This window comes from Scomber scombrus, chromosome 24 (genome assembly GCF_963691925.1).
Source record: "Scomber scombrus chromosome 24, fScoSco1.1, whole genome shotgun sequence".
Lineage (NCBI taxonomy): Eukaryota > Metazoa > Chordata > Actinopteri > Scombriformes > Scombridae > Scomber > Scomber scombrus.
Window position 1 is genome coordinate 13,040,601 of NC_084993.1, and position 25,099 is coordinate 13,065,699.

A 25,099-nucleotide genomic window follows, 5' to 3' on the forward strand; every position below is an offset into this window, starting at 1 on the left:
GAGATGCAGCTGATATCTCACTAGAACTCTGAGGTAAATGAAACCCACCGGAAGTGTCTTAATCAAAAGGAAGTTGCGGCCTTTTAGTGGTTCAAAATGATCCTTGAGTTCAATTTCATGTTTTAACAATGCAAACCACACACACACACACCATTTGCTCTTGAAGATCAAACAATGTAATAATGTGGTAGAAATGGATTTATTGCTCTAGGCAGTTTAATATTTGACTAAAATTGTGTCTGTATACTTTTAATGCTTTATTTGGGTTTTACATAAGTGATTCAGTGCAGTTCTCTGGTTAGTTTTATAGTATACTCACTACATACTGTAATTAAATCACACATTTTTTTCCTAACACCATCCTTAAGGTGGACGCTTCTCCCTACAGAACAAACCACTACACACTGAGTTGCTTAAGCAGAATCCTTAAAATGCCTCCTACTCTGATCCTACCTCAAGTCAATGTGGTAGTCAATGTAATCCTTACTTGTGTAAAAGCATTATTTTCTTTAATTCACTGCTTCTTTATACAATATACTTCTGTCATTGCATTTCATTTTAAGATTTTATTTATTTTTCAAGATCAATTCATCTACAGAGCTAGAAGGGTTTTGGTAGAAGTGGAATGGAGTTAAGTAGATTGGTAAACACGAAAGTTTGAGGAAGGGACATTAAGTATAGAAACATGTTGGCCACTTATTTTCTAAAGCCTTGACTTTGCCCATCACATAAAATAAGGTGTGAGATAGCGCTTCTGCACAGCTGTATTGATGGTAAAAATCTAATGACCTGCTACTGTAAGGTGCATTATAAGAGAATGACATTTTTCCTATTTCAGGTCTAACTGGAATATAGAGCAACAACCAGTTCTGTGAGCGAGTACCAATATTGTGTGGAGGCAGTAACTGTACCAAAGCTTTACATATATGAATACAAATAAAAACTTTCTCACGTACTTCATCGAACTTGTTGACGTCGTTGGAGAGGAGGTTGACAATCTGGCCCGTGGTGGTCTTTCCCATCGCTGAACTGCTGAGACACAGAGCCTGGAGAAAAGGACAGCAGAGATAATCAAGAGGTGGGCAGAGCAGCGACTCTATTACAATGATCAAGTATATACAAATCTCTCCTATCACCTGTTGCTGACTGCTGTACACATTAAGAATTTGAAGCAGCCTCGCACGTGAGTGAGCCCACATTAAAAGACAAGAACCAGCGAGTCATTTCGGGGCTTTTTCTGTTGAACTCGCTCACTGTAAAGGTTACTGATGTTTTCCTGCTTCTGTGTCGGCTCTTTAAAAAGGATTACATGACACAACTTGGCAGCCTGTGCCAAACACAAGAATGCAGGAACGGCGCCCCCTTTGTGGCGCCCCTGGTATGTAGATCGAGCTGCATTCGATGGCACTTGAGTAGAAGGTGCCCTCCTCTCTTACTGACCTTTTTGTAGATCATGTGACACATGGCCACTCTGATCTTCATGCCTGCCCTCTGGACGTGGTAGAAGTAGAGGTGGTGCAGCAGCGCCAGGGCGATGGTGCAGGCGGACATCCCCGCCGCGTAGCCCAGGGTTTCGTACAGGGCCTTCATGTTGTTCGGGTCGTAATTCTCAAAGTAGAGAATCATCTTCCCCAGGAGGACCGGCTGGATGACTTTAATGACCTCCTGATGGGCGGGGGGGAGCAGACGGAGGGGGTTAGTGCCACACACACACACACACTAATTACAGTGAGGCAGCAGACCATCACATTTAAATTAAGACATCAGAGCACAGTGCTTCACTTGTTAATGTTACATTTGTTTTGTGTTATACATGCTGCCAAACCAACACAGTCTCAACAGTTTATTTTTTAATGCTTGTAAAAATGATGAGATTTTTCTAGCTGTGTTTCTAAATCTTAACACAGACTAAACACTGACCTCAACTAGTGTAAAGAATCCCAGCACTGCGTATGATTTCCCGTAGCACTTAATGATGACTTTGGAGAGGCTGGGCTTGCGTAGCTCTTTGGTCGCCTCCTGGATCTCGTGGTCCCAGTAACTGTCACAGAAAAGACGTCATATTACTTTGTGCTTTTATTTATGTGTGTGTGTGTGTGTGGGTGTGTGTAATGACGAGTCGAGCCTCTCATCTGGATGAGTCGGGACACGCCTGTGAGGCAGATAGTAATCAGTACAGATAAATGCGTAATCAAAGAAGAAGAAAAAAAGGGCTCCTGTTTCACTTAATGGCAATGCTTGCAATAAGACTGTACATGAGAGGTGGGAGAAGGAGGGGGGGGGGGGGGGGGGGGGGGGTCAGGCCAGTCATGACATGCAATCATCATCTTCATATTCGCAGACACAGTCTTGGTTGCTAATGGCAACAGCTATGGTAGCGACAGAGGTTGCAACAATGATCCCACATGGCCCCGATGTTAAGTTTCATGGCTTTAAAATGACAAACTTTAATAACCTAAAAAATATATATGACATATTTTTAATATAGTAAAGCAGTCTGAATCACGTGGTGTTTAAGTTGATTCCAGACTGAGTTCAACCTCATGTCACTTGTTGCTTCAGGATTTTAGATCGTTAAAGATACACACCCATGAAGAAGATTAAGGCTGCTAATATTCTATATTCATATTACTGTCAATAAATCACACTTTACCCTTTTAAGGCTTTCAGTCTTACGCCCACAGGTTGTTATTGAAGACATAAGCCTGGAGATTTGTTAACAATACGGAAAAAATAGAGAACCAGTCCGTCCTGAGGTGAAACACAAGACTTCTTTGTGATCCCATCATAAAATAAGTCACACTGCTTCAGAAAAACAATACACCAGACTTTGTACAGTCATAAAATGTTAGAAAGGTTATACACATTTAATTCACTGTGCTTTATGCATAGATTTGGACTGCTATCCTTAGAGAAATTACATGGCTCATTCTTCTTGGTGAATAGAGCAGCCCGGACGCGATCTTCAAAAGCAAACATATAATCATGATTAGCATGCTCCATGGGATTTCATGCCCAGTTAGACACTGATAAATTCAGATTTCACTGGTAGTTTAACGCCTGACAATAAGCAAGCTCCTTTTACTACTGAGAAACACAGACTAAAATATTAAAAGCTGTGTCCAAATCCTGTCAAGTGCCCATAGAGGCTGAATTACAAACCTCCTTCTCTATGTTTCTGTAAAAAAAAAATGTGCAGGCTTGAAGTTTACGGAGGGTTACTGATGTGGGCGTTTGTGTTTAGAATTTATCCAAACGTTATCAGGCCGCAGATGTTGTAAGACACAGAGCTGTCCAAGACCAAAAGGGAGACGACAAAAATCACATGTATACATTCATTCATTAACCTGAGACATTGTCTGTCACTGAAGTTACAGCAGCTTCCTGATTACAAGTTAACATGAGTCCTTACTGCAACCAGCTATCATGATATTGAAACGTATGGCTCAGATGCTATTCATATTATTGACAGTTGTGCAATATATCCACTGAAAATACTACATTTTTTTATCTGATACACACAAGATAACACTCAGATAACTGCTCTCCTCTGACGCTGGATTTGAGCACTTTGTTGAGTCACTCTGATACCTGAAGATTTGTAATGTAATTAAAATATGTTTAGTTTACACACACAACCGGGAAACATCTCTCTTGAAAGTCTTTTGAAATACATCAAAAAGTTATCTCCTGTTCAGATGTGAGTCATAGTTCAACAAATGAATTCCAACTAGTGATATTGCACATTTATCAAAAGCAAATCTTCAGATATTGTTCATAACAAGGAACTAACATCAGGATTTTAAACAGGATGTTGGGATAAAGCACTGTAGTAATTATTCACAAAGGCTCTTCTTACCTGTGCAGGTCCTGCCCCAGGCTCTTTGACCTGTCCTCCGGCAGCACTTCGTACATGTCATCTTCCTCCAGCATGCGTTTGGATCCGATATTGAACAAAGGATTGAGCCACCTGAAGGAGAAATTCAGACGATTATAAATCCTACATGCTATTGTGAGAGAAAGCAGGGCTGGAAACCATGATATCAACTGTTGTTAGATGTATTAAATCATTGTTAGGGTTGGATAAACCAGACAAACTTTATCTAAACTAAGCAGACACACTCATCACTGACACTGTGTGACAAAACTAAGGAAAATCCACTGTTTTAAGCATCTGTAAGAAAACTAAAGGGGTTTGGGCTCAGCCTTAATGTTTAGAAAAAAAGCATCCTTGTTTTTAAAGGTCCAATATTGTAAAAAGGGAGATTTGTTGTTTTTTCAATTATAAAGCAGGCCTACGTACTGTTTAAATATTATGAAAGTCTCAGTCTACACAGTATTGTACACATCTTGTATTCAGAAGCGGTCTTTAAATGAGCAGTTTGGACTTCTGTAATGCTATGACAAATCACAATTATACACTCAGCGCTTGCCTGAAGCAAAATATGTCATGTTTATGTTATCTACATAATTTATGAGCACTCATTTCATTTCAGCTCAGTGAGAGTGTCGATTGTGTTTTACTGTTATTTATGGTCATGCCATGTCTTTCCTCTGCGGACACACACACACACACACACACACACACACACACACACACACACACACACACACACACACACACACACACACAGTTTAGGAAATGCTGCTCAGTTGTTGGACGTCAGGACACACATTTGTCAATACATGGCCTTCCAAAAGGTTGGATAACATTATACTCAGCAGTGGTCACTGTAATTTACCAGTGAGTTTTAACCCAGAGCTCTGATTTTACCTACAGTAGCTACAATCTGTTACATGTTGTTGGCCTGGGTGCATGTCACTCAGATAACAGTCAGCCAATCAGAAGCTAGGGCTATTGATCAGACACAAAAACGTAGAGAGATGTAAATCTATACTGAGATGATTTTCTGGTACTTAAAACCACACAAATATTTTCTTATGGATATCAAGACTTTAAATTAAACACCAGAAAAGTTGAACATTTGGTGTGTTAAAAAAAAAAAGAAACAAGCTTAACAGTAGTGTTATGACAGCAGGGAAGATAGCAGGCTGCCAACAAAAGCCATTAGATGACCTTTCCAGCACAGCTGTGACAAAACACATCCTTCTCACCCTGATGCTATAGAAGACCCCTGACAAAGAAAATGACCTAAAAGGGTGCTTTTATCCCCAATGACCAACAAACCATAGTAAACCTAAATATGGGACTGTACACCACCTGTGTATCAATGCACTGATATAGTACAATTGAGAGATCTCTCTGTTCTGTTAATGTGATGTTTTTATCTTAAGGACATGTGTGTTTATATTTTCCCTGAGTGAGACCAAGGACAGGTTTCCTGCCTCGTCTAGACAATAGAGTTTACTCTGTACATTTACTCTTACATTTGCCCCCTTTTTTAATATTTAGTATTACATGTGTGGTGAACCAACACCAATATTACTACTGTCTTAACTTAGTGTGGAGGTAGAAAAGATGCCTACAGGAATCAGTGTGGTTTGTATCAGAGAGATGACACACATGTCCAACTTTCCGCCTGACTTGAGTAACCAAAGCGAGTGATTCAACAGGAAACTAGCATTGCATACACTTACAGGGAAATTAAATCATGGACCCTTGAGGCTTAACTGTACTTTCAGGTGTTGTTGTTGTTGTTGTTGTTGTTGTTGTTTTGTGTGTGTGTCTCGAACAACTTTTCGTGTGTGAATCCTGTCACGCCTTAATTAAACACTCAGAGGCAATACTTTCGTTTTCTGTGTTCTTGAATCAAGCATGTCTCAATGGAGAACACACATTGTGGCTCTTTTCTTCTTCTTTTTTTTTAAACCAACCCGCTAACAGCAGCTAACGCCGCTCAGCAGCCGGTGTGTTTTTGGGTCGACTTACCAGAAAAATATCTTGGACAAAAGACCTGCCGTCGCTGCCGGGTTGGTCTTGGCATCTTTACTGACTTGTTCCATTGTCGTCCACACTCACACGGTACCTCCACCTAAACTTTCTGCCCCCCACCCTCTGAAGAATGCTGCTCCGGGCTATGTGGCGTAACGCCGCCGCAAGCACATGCTACACGGTGGTCGGCACCCTCAAGGTGTGTTACGTACTCCTTGTTGAACACGAGCTGCTACTCCGTTAACGCTAAGGAGCCACTTTGACTGGACACGCCCAGGAGACATCTGATTGGCTGAAACCGGCACTGACGTATGGATCTTCTGCTCTGCGATTGGCTGACAACATTAAAGGCCAAAATATATAGCTTTATCATGAACTAATTGAACTCTAGTTCACCTTCATTTATATGGGAAGTATTTGCTAAGGGAATGTGTTGGGTTTACTGATAGGACGGGACGATATTTAAGGTTAGAGGTTATAACATTATGTAAGTCTTAACCAATATATAACCAATATATTCAATACATAAAGACTACTAACTGGGGCCCCTATAAGGACCCCATGAATTAACCACTGAAAGAAACATCTATCATAGCAAAAAGTTCACTTATTTTTTCTCAAAACATCATTACTTATGTAGTAATGTCATCTGAAAAAAAACATATTATTTTAGGAAAGTTGAAATTAATTTGCATATTGTGTAACTAAATACTTTTCTTTAATACAAATTGCAGCTTCTATCTCAAGTAAAATCTCTCCAAAAAGTCTTTAAAATGACTGACAGAGTGTCCCAACCTCCCCTGATAGTGTGTGATACTTTAAATTAGGATCCATGGCAAACTTGAACTGAATTAATAGTTTTATTGATTAAACTGCAAAGTGACAGGGTCCCAAATGATCCCAATAGAGAACAGAAAAGGTAACTGGGGATAAATTAATTGACAATGTCATGAAGAATTTGATGACATTGTTCAAGAAGTACAAGTGAAAATGTGATGTCTCTACATGGGTTTAAAATTAACATAAGGTTACTATTATACACATAGCCCAAGTTTTTAATATGTCTCACTGGAGTTATTCATTCAAAGTTTTTTCTTGCAGTATAATATGTTAAAATACTTTTAAAAGGTGTGCTCAAAATGAAAATAAAGCGACGCCACTGCTGCCATTCAAAAATATACTTTAAGTGTTTTTCTTTGGTTTTCTAGCTATCTTTTTCTGCTGGTAAAATATCCCGGTATTTCTTAAGTTCAATACTTCCACAGTTCAAAGGTTAAAAAATAACTTCTTTTAGTGTGTGTGACGTAAAATGATCGTATCACAGTTACTCAACAAAAAATCCACAGTTCCTTTCCTCTGTGGGTCTAAGTTTATTTTACACACACACAGACACACGTGCACACGCACACTCACACACACCCTCGTGAGCAAAACTGTACAGTCATGCAGGCGGACTCAGTGGCTTTCTTTCATGATAACCAAGTACATGTGTCACTGTTGATAAAAGGAAATGTAATGTGCCCATTCTCATGTGTATGATTATAAAACAGTGGGGTAGTTTTCTAATCATATTTTTTCCATGGAAGAGAAGAGAGAACAAAAAAAAAAAACATGTAAAATTTCCTTTCAATTCAAATTTGTTTGCTTTGTCCCCGTCTCTCACTGACTCGTCCCTCACACAAACACAAAGACGCATGACATACGCACACAAAGCATATATCAGATAAATAAAGAGAGGGTCATAGATGACAGATGCTTTCTAACACACTACAGGTGTTCCCTACACTGAAAACCTGTGGGAGAGTTAGAGAGATAACACCTCCGTCCTCTCGTCCTCTTCTCGGCTGACACTAAAACTTCACCCTTCTCCTATGTTCAAGGAAATCTAATAAATGAGTCACATGAAACCAAGGTAAACTGTTATCCTGACACTGAAAATCTCATGATAACAAGACTGGAGCGGCCCTGGCCCTAACACCGTGCATGTTATAACCCCGTTGATGTTTAGCTAGCACCGGCTGGGAAAAGGACTGAAGGAAAAAAGCCAGCAGGAGATTAATACAAGCAGCTGAACTCAGCCCAATAACATTCATCTGCAGGGGATCAACACTACTTCCCATGCTATCCAAGCCGTGTGATAGGCCTGGTTTGTTCTCCCTTCAATCAACACAAGAGAAGAAGTGATCACAGTCTTTGTTTTATCTTGATTACAGTTTACAGTACTTATGCAGCATGTCTTTTTTTGTTTTGGTTCAGTACCTGGTACCTGTGTCCCAATTTTATACCAAAAATTAACTATATACAGTATAGTATATGCAATTTTCCATGGATAGAAGTAGATCAGATGCTTAAAAGCACTAATACAGCTATGAAAAATACTACATTACAAGTAAAAGTCCTGCATAAAAATTACAACTTAATTATTACCAGCAATATGTAATCTAAGTATTAAAGTGAAAGTAGTGGTTTCCTCCCTCTGACTGGTACATTATTATATATGACACCATTAGATTGTTGATCTTGAAGCATCAATGTGTAACCTAGGGGTCAGGGTCCCTCTAAAAGGTAACTAGATAAATCTGAGAAAGAAAAAACAAAGTTCTGATACACAAATGTGTTTAGAGTTTTTGGACTTTTTCTCTAATCTTTGATTTTTGCTGCAATGTCGGATCATTTGAACATTTATTGAAATGAAACCATGTGAGAAGTTTAGAGGGAAACATCAGTATTTGGTGGAGCTGTTAACAACTCATAGACATCTGTAATGTGAGCCTGACTACACACTGCTTTTTGTAAGAAAACTACTGGTTTCATCTTTAACAATGTGATGCATTTGAAGTGCCGTGGCAACTAAAGCTGTCAAATAAATGTAGTGGAGTAGAAAGTACAATATTTCCCTCTGAAATGTAGAAAGTATCACATGGAAATACTCAAGTAAAATACATGTACCTCAAAATTACACATAAGCATAGTACTTGAGTAAATGTATTCAATTACTTTACACCACTGCTGTTCTCATAAAGTACAATTTCTTTAATTAGTGTCCAAGAAATCAAGGATGAGTAAATGATGCTATACTGAGCTGTGCAAAGGCAAACAAACTCTGACCTGTTTCAAGACTATCCACTTCAACTTTTAACTCCTCCTCCTCATTTTTCTTTGTGCCGTGCACCATGAGAGAATAGTCTCCATCGACAGCACACTCGAGAATGAAGGGCTGGAGCTCCTTGGTATCCGAGTGGTTACCGTGCATGCCACGTAATGACAGCAACCCTGGTTTGATTCCAGCAAGGGACATATGCTGCAGGTCATTCCCCCCTCTCTCTCTCTCTTTGCTATTTCCCATTGGGTTCTATCAAATTATAGGCTTTTTTAGTATATATACCAACTGCTGTGAGTTCAAGGCAATCAAGTCATCCGATATCTCAAAGCGGTGGACCGAGCAACAGACAGATTGTCCACCATTGATGCAGTGAAAGAAATGTATCCATGTCACAGCAGATATCAAGAAAGACACCTGCTTATGTCCTACATCAGCCATTAGCGATTCGCCTTCCAATGGAAAGGTTGGGATTATCAGACCATCATATTCATGGTATTAAGTGGATGTCATCAACAGGTTAACACAGATAACAACCTGTTCCAGCTGCCTCCCTTTCATTAGCAGGTTTACTGGGATTAGGGTCCCCTCTGGGACTGCTCGGCAACGGCAGCCATGGTAACGTGCCACGAAGGCTTCGACTATCAAGAGATTTACGCAACAATGCTCTCAGCACCTTCTCACCGTTGTTTACAGAGAGTAAAACACCTGGGTTTGGTTTTTTCCTGGAATGCTGACTACAGAAACACTGTACTTGTACCTATTTTATGACCGGGGAAACTGTCAGGGACAACCAGAAGGCTTCAGGTGTCTTGAAATGTTTGGGGTAATTACTTTATTTGACCCGGAAACAATCCCTCTTTCTCGACAATCAGAGATTAGATCTAATCCTTTTTAGAAATCTCTGTGAGGGTGACTCATAACTGTAACGGTTTTTCAGGACAAGATTAGGAATGTAATTAATTTGCACCTGGCTGGCTGCCTCATTCCACTCAGAGGCTGGTTTACTTGTACATGTATGAGTATAAATGTTTCCCGTCTTCCTGTCACTCGTTGCCATTTCGCTCCATCATCCTTCCTTTTCTTTCCCTCCTCCCCATTTAAACCCACTGCTCAAAGTTCAATCCTGTAGTTTAATAGTTGCCCAGCAGCTCTTATGTGTGCTAAGACAATACTCACAGGAAGCCTTCAATCTGTAATCACTTTTGTTTTTGCACTAAATGCTGTCATATCACACAGAAATCCTACCTTGGAGAGTCATTTCCTGGTCATCTTACTGTTCTCCATCACTATTAATGAAATCATTTCATTCAATAACAGCCAAAGCATGTCATTAATCACAGAGTGTGTATGTTAAGAGAACAGCAAAGGATAAACTATGACAACAATGTAGATAATAGACTAAAAATAACTGAGAACAAGGACATAAAATAAACATTTATATGAGCAGATGTGAAAGCACTGCAGTGAGATATATATACTTTTATATGTCAGTGCAGTAACATTCATTACATTTTTGTCTAGAAATAGATGTCTGCAGCTTAACTAAAACAACAAAAAAGCTGACTCATGCAGTAGAAGTATGAAAAATGGGACTTCAAAGACTCAATTACAGACTAAAATGACTTGATAAGAGGAGAGTTGAACAATGCCACATATTTAAGAATTTGATTATATGCTTTGTAAGAAAAATCTTATCAGCAAAATAACATCAGTGGACTAAAACTATACAGTATTTCCTTCAGAAAATAGAAAGTTAAGTAGTTTATCATTGTACTTTCAGTAAAGTAATTGAGTATTCTTACTTCGATGTCAGACTTTTACTTGAAATTGAATATTTTTCTCGTGTAATTGCTCATTTTACTTGAGCAAATGCTGAATACATTTTCCACCACTGCAACAAGAGGTAACATACTGGTGTGAGGCTGAACTTTTGTATATTTATTGTAACAATAACCAGCCTCGATACGCCAGGTGCACAAAACATGCCTCCCACCACCCTGAATCAACTATAAGTGAGAGTACAATGTAACCTTTGCCATACAGCCCCCACTGTGACCATAAACAGCCATCACAGAACAATGGTAAATCATTTATAAAGCCAGTAAAAATGTCAGTTACACAGCAATGTCTAACTTTTGCTAACTTTTGCCACAATAAGATACCTGTTATACCATACCAAGTAAGGTTGCAGCAGCAAAAACTCAGAGTGTGTCAAGGGGAACAAGGGTTTGTTCTTCTCTCTCAGCTTTTCATATGGAAGCCACGAAATCTCAACACCACATATATGAAAGTAAGCATGTAAGCAGAAAAGTTTGGTATCAGTTGCTGAAATGTCAAGCTTCTGCCACTTCATGCACTAGCAGTAGACATGTTTAGAGATGTAGGTATTACTATATGCCTTGTATGGAACATATATTGTAACAATACCTACTTTTACATACTAAATAGTTTTATTTAAAATTCAAATGAACACATCTCATTCATATGATTGTAGGGTATGACAAGACTTAAATTGTACTGCCACTATCTTCAGAAGGCTACTCTAAGAAATGAGGACAAGTCACAGTTGCCACTTGATGGAGCCATAATGCCGCAAAACCACTGCAGGTAAAACCAGGATCAAATTATATTCTAACCATAGTGGCACTGCTGGTTTCTTTAATGAGGACATTAAACTATTTATTGCTAACCTCTGGTGCAACTTATAAAATGAACTGCTTTTAAAAACAGAAACAGAATCTACATCATCCACCCATTTATTCAAACCACCAAACTAGTGTCTCCTATCTCTGTTCCTCATCTTGTGTTCCTTCTGTGTCAGAGACTTTTCAGATCCTTTCAATTAATGACTTCCTTCTCCTGCAGATCCGCTTGCAGACCGTCTGCACAGTGTGTGGAGTGATGGGTAGTGTGTGCGCCCCCGCACTGCGACCACCACCACCACCACCACCACCACACACAAACACAATATACAAGTAGTTATTGTACTTCAGTGAAAGAAGTATTCCTTCTTCGGCATAGATCCTTAGCTGAGCAGGTGAAAGAGAAGCAAAATTCTGCAGAACTGCCAACGCTGACGCACCTGCCCTGCACCAACCCTCCCACCTCCTCTCTGTCACTTCTGAAGGAAAGACTGTTCCTCTCCAGCGAGCACCTCCAAAAGATTCTCCGTCCTCCCGAGCCAGAGGAAAAATGGGTAACATGGCAACGGAGATCGTTGCCTTTATCCTGACCGTCTCGGGCTGGATCCTGGTGTCGTCTACCCTGCCGACAGACTACTGGAAGGTGTCTTCTGTGGACGGGACGGTCATCACCACAGCTACCTTCTGGTCCAACCTGTGGAAAACCTGCGTGACTGATTCCACCGGTGTGTCCAACTGCAAGGACTTTCCTTCGATGCTGGCTCTGGATGGTGAGTTCACCATCACGACTGATTGTGTATGATGTTGTCTTCCTGAGGTCATAAACAAAGGTACATCTATCTTTCTGAGTGTTTCTGAGGGACCATGCAGCTGTGAATATCCATCTGAGGGAAGCACTGATGCTCAAAATCAGGAGCACCTGTTGTTTCTGGATGAATGACTACCATTGTAAACAAACGCATTTGCAACTTGATATTTCCTTTTCTGACTCTGGCTTCAGGCCACAAACAACCACCACATTTAAAGCTAAAGGCCAACAGAGGCATATTTCAGCAGAGGAGCTGACCTGGGCTGATACAACCTCCTAATGTTACCGAATGAAGCAATCTGAGAAAGTCATACAGTCCTACAGAGGTCACTTGTCACTTTCCATTACTTAGTAGCAGTAATAAGGAAAGGTATTGCTTGTGCAATTCTTCTAATGGCATTTTGAGACGTTCAAAGCCTTTCTGGTGATTAAAGACACATTTAACTCCTTTAAACCCCAGTCCTTTTCCTACAAGGGTTTAAAGCAGTGGTTCCCAACCTGAGGGCGGGACCCCCCCAAGTGGTCCTATGAAAAATGTGAGGGGTCATCAGATGATTACCTCTTCAGGTGAACATGTTTTAAGATATATACATATACTATTTGAATTATATCAAATTGGGGTTTCTACCAAAATCAGCTAATGTTTGTGCACCGGAGGGTTAAAGTTTCCACATCACACTTGAATAACTGGTCCATGATTTGTTCCAGGCTAGTTGTGATGTCATAAAATCATTCTTGTATATACATGTGTTTTAAACAAATTCCAGGTGAGCACTGATAAACTTTTTCCTTTCAGCAGATGAATGTGAAAACAGACTTGTATATCAAACTCTGAGCATACATCATTCTGCACAGCAAAGCTTAAACATCCCACTGAAGAAATAAGAAGAAAATTGGAAATATTCAATTCTTTCAACTCTCAAGGCCTCTAAAAATTCTTCAAGGAAAAGTTTGGCTCTGTCCAAAGGAACACAATTTGCCTATCAGCATTGCTAAAGGTCACTAATTCACATGATTTCTTTAATTTTTACAAAAACCAAAGTGTCCAAAAAGTTGCAAATGGCTTAGCTAGCCAGATGCTTGTAATGTGATACAAACAATATTGAGCTTCTCATCTAAATTCTTGTCAAGACATTGAATGAGCATAACAAGCAAAGTTAAATGCTTTCACCTTCTCTGGCCTCTAAAAATCATTAAAATAACCGCTTAAGGAGCACCTTGGTAACTGATTGGTTACTGCACATGCCACATAATAGTAGTGTCCCTGGTTCGATTCCAGCAAGGGACTTTGGCTGCAAGTCATTCCCTATTTCCTCTCAGCCTCTGTGCTATCTTCTGTGAAATAACAAGGTAAAAATGCCCTGAAAAAAATCTTAAACAACAGCAACAACCTCTTTAGGTGTTGAAGGTGAAAAGTCCTTAAAATGAGACCAATAAGGAAAAATCACTGCTCACAACCCATGAACACACTGAGGTCAACATTTCTGATAAGGGTCATACATAGACATTGCTTTATATGTAGTGTCAAAAAGGTTGGGAACCACTACTTTAAAGCACTCTCTCTTCTTCTCTATCTCTCTCATGAAGCCTACATTCAGGTGTGTCGGGGTCTGATGATCGCCGCTGTGTGTCTGGGTTTCTTTGGTGCGATCTTCGCTTTGATAGGAATGAAGTGCACAAAAATAGGAGGCTCAGAGACCACCAAAGCTCGTCTGACCGTCCTCTCGGGCTTCCACTTCATTCTCAGTGGTAAAAAAAACCCAACTCTGCTGCTAACATTGAAGACCTTTCTCTATGTCTGTTATGTTACATCAGCTCTCGCTTTGATTTCAGTCAGATCTGAAGTGGAAATCCTCTTATTTCTGTCCACAGGCTTCTGCTGTTTGACTGCATGCTCCATATATGCTCACAGGATCACAACTGAGTTCTTTGACCCCCTCTTTGTTGCTCAGAAGTAAGTAGGCTATTCAGGAATAAAAGAAGGGTTTGTCCGAAAGCAGATAAAAAGCAAATTCAGATGAAAGAAATCCAGTCATACATTTCTTTTTTTACTTCAACCCTGCAGGTTTGAGTTGGGAGCAGCTCTCTTCATCGGCTGGGCTGGGTCTGTGCTGTGTATCTTAGGAGGACTTATCTTCTGTTTCTCCCTGTCTGAGGGCTTCAGTATGAGGCGAGTCGGTGTTTCTAACATGCTGGATGCGAACAATGTGATCCCACATCTGTCATCAACCACAGGGGCTTTAAAATCAGACTTGGACGGACTCTAAACTGCAGATTTGCTAACTCAATCAGGCAATTTAAATAATTACTGTAACTGCAATGGAGATACGGTTAACGTCTAAAGCATCCACTTATCTCTCTCAACATCTTGTCTCGTAATTGCTGAACCTACTGGGCAAATTGTACGATCGTCATTTTGATTAGTTACGCCACTGATGATGGCTGAATGTTTTCTTTGTTGTAGTCGAGTAATAAGGACCTTTTTGAAGGGAAAGTCACCTTGACAGAGGGCGCCTATAGGAAAATGTTGCACCAGGTGAGCTAAGAAAGCAAGCCTTCCCTGTTAGTGACATCCAGGCTGGTATGTCTCAACAACTGTTGTATGGATTACCATGACATTTTGTCATTCATTGACATTCATTGTCACCATAGGATGCACCCTTAGTACTTTGGCGATCCTGTGACTTTTTCTCTATTACCACCACAAGGTTTACATTTGTGGTTATGAGTGAAATGTCTCAACATCTATTAGATGGATTGCCACTAAATTTGGTACAGACATGCATGCTCCCCTGAAGATAAAATTGACTGTTAGTTCTCATGAATGTTTGGCTTTCACTGCACAGAATAATGTACATGCAGGGTTTGACACTAGAAGGCTGTCTTCACATTCATTGGCTAAAGGGGGAAAAGTTCTCCACAGGTACGTATCTTAAATGTCATTTTAGCCATATACGTAAAAGCATGATTTATGACATAACAACTACTGTAACTGGTAAACCAATCCCAGAATGAACAATCCAAAAGTTGGCCTTTTGCGTTTTTTGTTTGACAGTCATTGTATGTTATGCTTGGAAAGGGAGAGTTAGCAGAGGGTTATCCATTTGTTTGCAATCTGCGAAATCACCACTAGATGGCACTAAATCCCACACACTTCACCTTTAAAAGCAAGGACTTCGCGAATAACTTCTGGTGTACATGAAGCATGTGACTAACACGTTCCCTGAAGCCTCCGATCCACTGATTTGGCTAAAAATAGCAGCATCGAAAGCATCTGATCTGTGTGGAACAATACCTGCAACACTCCTCACATTAATACATAAAACAAACTGCCATCACTACATTGTTTTTCACCATTTCACTTGTGCTTATTTACTGAATCATCTTGTAACTTATAGTTTTGTTTTTTAACTCTTTCTTCTCCTGGATTTTGCAGAGCTGAATACTCCTACAGTGGAGCTGCATCATTTGTGACAAGGCGCAACAAGCACGGCAAGACAGCCAACAGCCTCCAAAAAGAACCACGGGAGCCTTCAAAGCAGTTTGGAAGAAATGCCTACGTGTGAAACTAGACTCTATCTTGCTGTTAGATGAATAGTTTGTGGTGACCAGAAACTATTTCACCACCAGGAGCAATTACTTTCATGAACTATTGAGCCTGAACTATGAAAATAAAGTTAGTCATCAGTTTTTTAACAGTACAACAACAGGAAAAACATGCTTCTAAGATATCGCCAATAAATATAGCTTCCTTTTTAAACATGGCTGCTTACTGGGTCATCTCTGTCAATACCTCATAAACATAAGCTTGTTTTTCTTTTAGGGCAGGAAATTGGCACTGACTTGGCACTGTTCAAACTCTGAGGTCACCTTCAACAAGCTGGCCTTTACTACCTGTCTCACATAGATAGACTGGACACACACTTCATCTTTCTTTTATAATTCTGGGTAAAAGGTACTAATGAAAACTTGTGTGTTGGATCCAGAATTCACAGCTTTGGAAATTCAGGGGTTAGAAACATCCATTTTTGTATATTTCCCCATAAATTTAAATCATTTAAAGCAGTTTTCTCTTCATAGAATAGCATTTTTGTGTTATGTATACATTTGATTATAGAGACCTATTACAAGGAGATTGTTTTGGAAGTAACACATTGTGTAAATGTGACCAAGTGATTACTTTTAAAAACCTGGTTAGCTGTAGTGCCGTGTTTAGTTTCAGTTCATATTTCTCAAGCAGTAAGATGAATCATACGAAGGCCTTTCTCGATTTTCTTGGTCTGGACTGATCTGACCTCCATGGGTCACCAGGTCACATCTGACCCCAGAGATGGTTATGCAGATCTGGAGGACCGACCGGAGGTTTCCCCTCCTATCGGCCATCCATCTCCACCTAGGAATTATTATCAATAGGAACCCCAGGCTATGTTACGCAAAACCTCTTGGCCCAGAGGTCGGATACTTGAACCAGTTGGCAGAGAGCAGCTGCCCTGTGCTTTCCACCGCCTTGCATCCGTAAACAAGTGTCAGGTGTCTACGGCTCTGCAGAATGGTGGTATTGTATTGACTACTATCTGCATTACAGAGATGTTAAAACCACAGATGTGATGTATCAGTTTGCTTAAAGCTTTTTATATTATTTTCTGTTGAAAGAAAATTTAACAATGCAGTATATGACAGCTCACAAAAGTTATATCTAAATGGAGTTAAGGAAATAATGTGTGCAATTTAAACTTGGAAGGCTTATTTTGAAAATACATTGCCTCTTCTGTATGTGGTATGTTTCTGGTATATTACTCAACTGGTATGTTACCCAACTTCTTAAACTTCCTACAAAAACCTGAAATGTGAGTATGCTTCAACCAGCAGGTAACCAAGGCCAATGGTTCCCAAATTGGGGGTCAGGACCCCCCACAACGATTCACAAGACAACTAAAGGTTATATGATTGCCTAAATAAAGCTAAATCCAGTAGTTGTTAAGCAGTTTCAGCCCCAAGTCAATCTCATGGTGGTGATGGATTTGTGGATCACCAAGAGGACTCAACCTCTGAGCCCATGAAATTCTGAAAATGTATAGTTTGGTAGACTGACCAACCATCACATCCATTCCTAGAACCACATGGAGCTAAAAAATATTCAAATAAAACAATCATGCACAACTGCTCACCATTAGTGTATCAAGTGGTCACAAGCCAAATCACTTTGACCATATTGACATCCTATAAAATTTGTCCTAGTAGCGGCAAAACAAAGTCACTCTCCCATCAGTATTTTAATGCATTAATGCAATCAAACCAGCAGAGAGCAGTACTAATGTAGATGTGAGGAAACATCACCATATGTAAAGGTTAAATATGTGCCCTTTGAACTATTGAGTGACCATACGAGCAAAATATAGGAGCAATTTTCACTCAGATTTTGTGGTTGTTGTAATATTTTCTTGGCTTTTCTTACAGCCACTTTGAAACATAATCAGCCCAGGTCATATAAGCATTCTTTTATTCCGTATTAAGATGATTTTTTGTATCATGCTGATTAAAGCTAATTAAAAGCCACCCCCACCAAACAAATCTCTCCCAGTACTCCAGCAAGTCCAATATCTCCCTACCACTACCAATAACTTTGTCATAAGCCGAGAGGACCTGGAGACAAAGAGGAGCTCTTTCATCCCTGCCGAAAGAACATTCATCACTCCCCGTAACTCTCATTACCTCAGAGTTAACTCTAATTATAACAGCACAGAGACGTTATACTGTAATTATGAGACCCGCAGCACAACGAGGTCTTAGTAAAATTACTCATAACCAGCTTAAAGCCTGAGGCAAAGTCAGGAATGATGCTTCAAACAGCTCAGGTCATAGCAGCAGTGTTATTACATATTTCATGGTACATGTAAAGGTCACTAATGCAGTAACATACACCGTTTTTGGTCAAATTTCAAGCAATGTAATGTAAATGTAAAGTATGAGGTTGAAAAAAAGTTCAACTATCATCATGGGCATCAGTCAGGATGTGTGGAAAAGGAAGGCCATAAGACTTGACTTTACTCTTAAAAGATTTATTTTCAATAATCAGGATTGTATTGGTGCAGCAGTAAATGAAAGGGGCAAAACGACACATGGGCCTTAAAGTCTGAAAGAAAAGATACAAGATTGAAATAACACATTTTTTTTTTCATGTCTTAAAAGGGTAAATTAAGTTTTCAATCAAACTAAATGTACATAGGATAAAATGTAAACTAAAGAAGATAAAAACCTCTTACCAGGTCTGCCGCCCTGTGTGAAGGTAAAAGAGAATGAAGAGAAGGAGTGCAGTCTTTAAATAAGGCCAATTATAATAAGCCAATTAATGAGGAGAAGAAAGTGGAATAAATAAAAGTAAATACAGTGAATCTTTACTACAGCAATTGTTAATCTATTGTATATGTATGTGCTAAAGTTAGAAACTTGAAAACTGTAAATTTAGGTATATTCACTGATGTTATAAACACGTGAGGGAGAGTTCAGGACAGTACGATGAGGGTATGAGGTCTTTGGTAATTGGAGATACATGCTTAGGTTAGCACTCTCTAGGTTCAAACTTGACAAAACTCAACCGTGGCCCATGGGAACCTGAGGGATTGTTGTCTCTCACCCACATGTACAGTGATACCTGGCAAACAACAGCACACACCTGCTTTGTACCTGTGATCCACTCGTCCTCTCCTTTTCTGAGAACAGCAGCTGAGGAGGAGGCCATTTGGACATCTGTTTGCATTTGGATGAAATCTTGATGACCGACTCCTGCATCAGTAAGGGACTGCCATGTGAAGACGCTGTTATAAACGAGAAAGAAAAGCAAATCATCAAAAGTGGATTGTGGATGAACGATCGAGCTTGAGAAATACAGCAAAAGCTTCTGTGGATCCGAAATCTAGATTGGAATCCACTCACTGAGAGGCCCGGAAATGAAGATCCGTGTGGTCCAGATTTGGGGTTTCCTGATGACAGTGTTGGGCTGGATTTTCGTGGCCTGCACCATGGCCATGGAGGGTTGGAAGATCACCTCCATCGGTGGTATGGGGGGCTCCTCCATCATTAAGGTGGCCTGGTACTGGTCCAGCCTGTGGAGATCGTGTTTTACAGACTCGACAGCTGTCAGCAACTGTTACGACTACCCCATGCTCTGGTCTGTGGAGGGTAGGTAACACGTCTTTCGCTCAATCTAAGAAACCCTGACATCAAACTGACATCTAGACTCTCATTAATGTCTATTTGTGTGTTGCTGTGTGACTCCAGGTCACATCCAGATAGTGCGAGGCCTGTTGATGACAGGTCTTTCCCTGGGCATGTTGGGGTTTGTGCTCAGTCTGTTGGGTATGGAGTGCACCTTCATTGGGGGAAAGGAGCGGTCCAAGTACAAAAAGATCTTCGCCGGGGGATGGTGTCACATAATCGCTGGTAAATGTCTAGTTTTAATAACAAGACAGTCATCGAGAAAGTCAATTCAAGATCATCCAATCATATCAGGCTTCTAAACAACACTATAATGCTTTTTAATGATCTGTGGATATCGGTGCTTAGTTAAATTAATGTCTATATCGTCTATGAACATCCATGATACCTGCTAGTGTTTTGGAAAGTCTTATTGTGTAAAGGCTACTTTATGGAGGTAACTGATACTACTGTCTGACCTATTTTCTCACCATCTTGCTGCTATTTGTAGCTTACAAGCTTACAAGTTTTCTCTCTTCCTCTGAACATGACTTGTCTCCAGGTTTTTCCTCCACATGTGGGTATGCTGTTTATGCGCAGTACGTCTCAGTAGAGTACTTCAACCCTGACTTTGATGGACTGCAGTAAGTTTACAGGCTTAAATGTTGTATAATATATAACATCTGCCGGAAAACATAATTATCTCACAGGTTCTCTTTGTTTTTACACTGACAGGTATGACCTAGGCACCCCCGTCTTCCTCGGCTGGGTCGGCTCAGCCTTTCACATGACCGGCGGCTTCTTCTACCTGTGGTCAGTGTGTCAGCCGCTCTGTGGAGGGCACACGTGAGTACACGCAAATGTTATAGGGAAGTGAACCCTCTCACCCTATAACCTCTTTACTTCCTCAATAAATTCCAGCATCCTGTCTGTGTGCCTCAGTGAAATGACTCATTATCAACAATCCACTGTGTGCAGATGTTTATTGTGGGAACACGCCCTGCAGCATAACTCCAAAGCCACTGGTGTAAACAAACTCTGGTGTGCTGATAAAAAGCTTCCCAGATTAAATGAGAAAAGAAAAAAAAAAGTCTTGCTATGCATCAATTTCAACACTAGAAGGCACTCTGAGAGCAGAAATCCACACCAAAGCTCTCCCACTATATACATATACTGTCAATTAGGTTTAGAATATGAGGTTGAACAGCCTTGTTGTGTCTCTCTCTCTCTCTCTCCAGGGTAATCACCATCCAGGCAGTACCAGACCCCGAGACAACCAAGCCCTCCACAGCTCTATCCACAGTGTCAAAGATAAGTTCCAAGACCAAAGTGTCCTCTATTTCTGAGCTGTCGTCCAGGTCTGAGAGCACAGATGTGTCCGACATCTCCTCTACATCTGGACGCACATCCAAATCTGGACGCGCAGCAAAGTCAGATCGGTCTTCAAAGACTCGGCGAACCACCAAGTCTGCAGGGTCGAGGTCAGGGTCAGGATCTGAATCTGGGCTGTCTTCCAGATCGAGCATATCAACTTTGTCTGGGTCGAAGAGCAGCAGGAGCAGTGGCAGCAGCAGCGGCAGCAGCAGCAGAACAGTGTCCTCGTTATCGGGCAGTTCGAGGAGTGAGACTACACCCTTCATCAAAAACTCCTATATTTAAATGAATGAGACTCTGATACCTGATGCCTTCCTGTTCAATGTATGAGAAAAAATAATTATGCAGATTGTATTTTGTATCAAAAATTGTTTGTCAAATATCTGTTTTGTGCACGTTCATTATGTATAATTTGTTAAAACTAGCGCTCTCACAATTCATAATATATGCAGTTTATTCACTTAAACACATAACTAAAGAACACATCTATTTATAATGGAGCTGTCAGCCTCTGTGTCGCCTTTAAGACAACTAATAAAACTCTACCAGGCTGATCAGGTCTGGTTGACAGTAAACAGTGTCTCCTTTGCTGTTATTCAAACCTTCACACATAAACACAAGCAGCAGCAGTAGGAGGACTGGACTTCTACAGCTTTAATAGTTCTGACGCACAACCCTTGTGGTTTTTGTTTTCTTTAATTACTAGTTGACTACTTCCTTTACAAGGTAGGTAGTCATTAATGATCTTCACATCTGAGATTACTGGCTCTGCTTTTAGAATTGAATTTAAGTTAGAAACTTGTTTTATAAAGAAAGTGCCACATTGCAGTAATGTGTACTAAATTAGTATTTTAAAGTATGAAAACAGACCTTTAAAATGAAGCCTCTCCTGTTTAGCAGACTGTAGTGATGTGGAGGAGACTGGCTCAGATTCTGGGCCTGCTGCTCTGTGTACTGGGCTGGGGCTTGGTGGGCTGCACCCTTGCTATGGACCACTGGAGGTAATCAGATACGAGTTAGAGGAAACAAATAGAAGAGTGCACCTTTTGCAATTAAGCCTGGGCAGGAATAAAACTGTAGGGACAATGTGGCTGTAGATACCAGCTTATATACTGCTGAGATAAGAATCCAGGAAATTTCATGTAAATAACTATCCTGATTCCTAAGATTGATAAGTGATTTTTGCCTAAGTGTCAACTTACCTTATGCTCATTACATAAACACTACGTGTGAATGTTGGTTTATTTAATAATACAAATTCATATAGTTGTGATTAAACTTTGAAACACCTTTTGGATACTGTGTGAAAAGAATTGACATCTCTAAGTAGCTGGTTTGATTTGACCAAACTATCTCTCTATCTACACAAGACTATATTCACTATAATAAGAGTACAACACATATGTGTGAGTAATGCATAACTAATGCATGGATCATGATGATTTAATGTAGGATGAATTATTGTAGCTCATCATAAAGAAATGATCAGGTTTCTCAATCAATCAGTGATTATTAACTCAGTTACTTCAAATAGTATTTAATATGTCACCAAACTAATTGAAATTGAATTAAAAGCCATTGGATCATTGGATCGGCTTCTCTGAAAGCAGGACCCGTACCTGTTCTCATCAAATTGTGCCTGTTTTTATTGAACTGGCAACAAACACCATCACCTCAATAGCTCACGTGTTATCTCGTGTTTATCTTGGGACTGAGCCAGGCTACCTGCTTCCCTTTGTTTTCAGCCTTTATGCTAAGCTAACCATCTCCTTTCTGTAGCTTCGTAATGAACAGACAGATAAGAGAGTGATATCAATAATCAAGTGAAGTATATTTCCAAAAATGTTGATCTGCTGTATTTACACACTGGAGGGTGGCCCAGCTGGGGGGCCAAGGGGGCTCATCTGTGGTGGTGACAGCCTGGTTCTGGTCAGACCTGTGGAGGGACTGCTATGAAGACTCAACCTCTGTAGTGAACTGTGTGGACCTCGGGGTGCTGTGGGCAGTCAAACGTAGGCATACTGACACATAATCACTGATGTCCAGTCAATGATGGAGTTAATTCATTTATGACACATGATTTTGGTTATATGTCACATGGGTGTTATCTAGCATACATTCAGGCAGTCAGGGGGCTCCTGATGTCCGGCCTCTGCCTCGGCCTGATCGGCACAGTGCTCACGTTCTTTGGACTGGAGTGCACGTACATCGGAGGAGACCGGAGAAGCAAGGACAGGATGTTAGTAACAGCGTCTGCTTTCCAACTGGTCAGCTGTGAGTGGGATTTGTTTGCATTTACAAAGCCTCAGCGTCTGTGAGAGCAGCTTCTCAGAACACGCCGGTTTTACTTGTTTTTCTTTTTTTCCCCATGTGTCATCGGCCTTCCCTCATGCAGGCGTATCAGTCGTTGCTGGTTATTGTTTATACATAAACAGAGTCATCACTGCTTTTTTACACAGCCAAGCAGATCCTTCCAAACTGAGGTAATGTGGTCTTTAAATAACCCTGTTTGATACATAACTGTGAGTAGTAGATTCAAACTGTCATCTCCTCAGTTACGAAGCTGGACCACCTCTGTACCTCGGCCTGGTCGGAAGTTTCCTCATCTTCCTCGGCTGTTGCGTTCATTGTTCAACCACATGCAGGGTCATCCACCCAGAAAGGTTTGTTAACATTTAGCTGAGTCATCATTTTACTTTTCTAGAAGCAGCCTGCAGATTTGAGGAGGAATCTGAAGTGTGCTCAAACTGTCGCTGTTCCCTTTTTTTTTTTGGCAGACATCCCACAGCTCCTTCCATCAGAGAGAAACACGAAGAAAATGAAGTGCTGAGAGAGAAAAAGCACATCTACAGACAATATTCACCATCAAATGACTCCAAACACATGTCTTCATACAAGATATCATCTGTTGTGATTGTGTAACACCACAGATTCAAATGTATGTAGAGTTTATCTCTCTAAATAATGCTCTTAATGCTGTTAGAAACCATTCTCTGTACTGCCAGGAACATAGTGAATAATGTTAACTTGTTGTATTGTCATATTTAATGATACTGACAATAAACACCAGAATATGACTTGTGTAATCTGTTATTGTAAAATTCTCATATTCCCAGAAACAAAGCAGAAGTCACGGACTCAGTGTTTGCACAGTGACGTCTGGTTCTCACGCTTCGAATAAAGTGTTATAAGTGCTTGTGTGTAAAAAAAAAACTAAAAAAAACCCAAAGCAGCTGTGCATAGAACTAATAAACAATAAAAATAAACCCTCTGTCATATTTTTCTAACTTTACCACAACAAGGAACTTTTAGATTTAAGGCACTGGCATGTTACTGAACAAATTAAATGGTGTGGTTTATTAAACCCTTATATTATGTTTGGTGTCAGACAATTTTTTTGGCAGCCAAAAAAAAATACTCAGAATATTCCTCATTTTATGTAAAACTTGAAAACATGATTTTGAAGTGATTACATGTTTCTGATGTCTGCTGCAGAAAAAATGCTTGGTATCCCCTCTAAAATTCCAATCAAATCTATTTGAATTTCTGTCATTTAAGTTTTATTACAACATAACTGAGTAGGATTACATACTGTACATTTCTGTGACTGTAAATGACTGTTGGGTAAACAAACACAATATATATATTTGTTCATGTATAGCTCATAAAACATAAAGCTTAATTTCTGTGTTTTATCATCTACATCACGTCCATCTTTTCTACGTAATATAATTTATTAAGGTCAGAAAAGAAAAGAAAAGTCTGATTTTTAAATTATTATTCATATAGGACTGAGGTCTGTGGGATCCCATACAATAAGGAAGTAAAGTAAACAAAACACTACAATGACAAGGTGTACTAGTAAGACGTCACCCATTGTTTCTGCCTGGGAGCTGGGAACGTGAGGGATGCTTACTGAGCAAAACTATCTAAAAGATAAGATGAGAAACAAGCCAAACATCCACACTGCTGGTCTGACAACTACACATCAGCAATGACATAGTGGCAGAGCTCAGACCAGTTTCCCACAGTGAGGAGGTTAAAGTTTGGATATCAATTTAAAGACTTTTTAAAGTACTTTTTTT

At 40.0% G+C, this 25,099-nt stretch overlaps 4 protein-coding genes across 5 annotated transcripts in view; 3 read left to right on the plus strand and 1 right to left on the minus strand.

Moving 5' to 3' along the window:
• The window catches only part of LOC133976618 (ATP-binding cassette sub-family C member 4-like), a 31,009-nt gene extending 25,039 nt beyond the window's left edge, over positions 1-5,970 (minus strand). The window contains exons 1-5 of the mRNA XM_062414869.1: positions 5,891-5,970; positions 3,860-3,970; positions 1,921-2,041; positions 1,441-1,665; positions 957-1,046 (exon numbers count right to left, since the gene is read on the minus strand). Of these exons, the coding sequence (XP_062270853.1) occupies positions 957-1,046; positions 1,441-1,665; positions 1,921-2,041; positions 3,860-3,970; positions 5,891-5,964 (621 nt within the window). The 5' untranslated portion in view covers positions 5,965-5,970. The remainder of the gene's footprint in view (positions 1-956; positions 1,047-1,440; positions 1,666-1,920; positions 2,042-3,859; positions 3,971-5,890) is intronic.
• Positions 5,971-12,188: 6,218 nt separating this feature from the next.
• On the plus strand, positions 12,189-16,012 carry cldn10a (claudin 10a). Of its 2 annotated transcripts, none has more exons than XM_062414630.1 (5): positions 12,189-12,408; positions 14,034-14,195; positions 14,319-14,400; positions 14,512-14,624; positions 15,885-16,012. In XM_062414630.1, exons 1-5 carry the CDS (start codon positions 12,189-12,191, stop codon positions 16,010-16,012), a joined length of 705 nt encoding a protein of 234 aa, XP_062270614.1. The 2 variants fall into 2 exon arrangements, with proteins under 2 accessions (XP_062270614.1, XP_062270615.1); XM_062414631.1 differs by having other exon boundaries at positions 14,512-14,616; positions 15,883-16,012.
• A 3,381-nt stretch (positions 16,013-19,393) lies between these two features.
• On the plus strand, positions 19,394-21,299 carry cldn10e (claudin 10e). The gene is made up of 5 exons (XM_062414714.1): positions 19,394-19,625; positions 19,725-19,886; positions 20,203-20,284; positions 20,376-20,486; positions 20,879-21,299. The coding sequence occupies exons 1-5, from the start codon at positions 19,394-19,396 to the stop codon at positions 21,297-21,299; spliced, it is 1,008 nt and encodes a 335-aa protein (XP_062270698.1).
• A 624-nt stretch (positions 21,300-21,923) lies between these two features.
• Positions 21,924-23,936, plus strand: LOC134006577 (claudin-10-like). Its single transcript, XM_062445493.1, has 5 exons — positions 21,924-22,015; positions 22,887-23,026; positions 23,127-23,253; positions 23,570-23,677; positions 23,792-23,936. The coding sequence occupies exons 1-5, from the start codon at positions 21,924-21,926 to the stop codon at positions 23,934-23,936; spliced, it is 612 nt and encodes a 203-aa protein (XP_062301477.1).
• Positions 23,937-25,099: the final 1,163 nt, after the last annotated feature.

Coding starts and splice junctions, on each gene's coding strand:
- cldn10a (XM_062414630.1), top strand. CDS start 12,189: ATGGGTAACATGGCAACGGAGATCGTTGCCTTTATCCTGACCGTCTCG. Junction 14,196..14,318: donor CTTCCACTTCATTCTCAGTG/GTAAAAAAAACC, acceptor TTCTGTCCACAG/GCTTCTGCTGTTTGACTGCA. Junction 14,401..14,511: donor CCCCTCTTTGTTGCTCAGAA/GTAAGTAGGCTA, acceptor TCAACCCTGCAG/GTTTGAGTTGGGAGCAGCTC.
- cldn10e (XM_062414714.1), top strand. CDS start 19,394: ATGAAGATCCGTGTGGTCCAGATTTGGGGTTTCCTGATGACAGTGTTG. Junction 19,626..19,724: donor CATGCTCTGGTCTGTGGAGG/GTAGGTAACACG, acceptor GTGTGACTCCAG/GTCACATCCAGATAGTGCGA. Junction 20,285..20,375: donor CCTGACTTTGATGGACTGCA/GTAAGTTTACAG, acceptor TTACACTGACAG/GTATGACCTAGGCACCCCCG.
- LOC134006577 (XM_062445493.1), top strand. CDS start 21,924: ATGTGGAGGAGACTGGCTCAGATTCTGGGCCTGCTGCTCTGTGTACTG. Junction 22,016..22,886: donor CTTGCTATGGACCACTGGAG/GTAATCAGATAC, acceptor TACACACTGGAG/GGTGGCCCAGCTGGGGGGCC. Junction 23,254..23,569: donor CGGAGAAGCAAGGACAGGAT/GTTAGTAACAGC, acceptor TCATCTCCTCAG/TTACGAAGCTGGACCACCTC.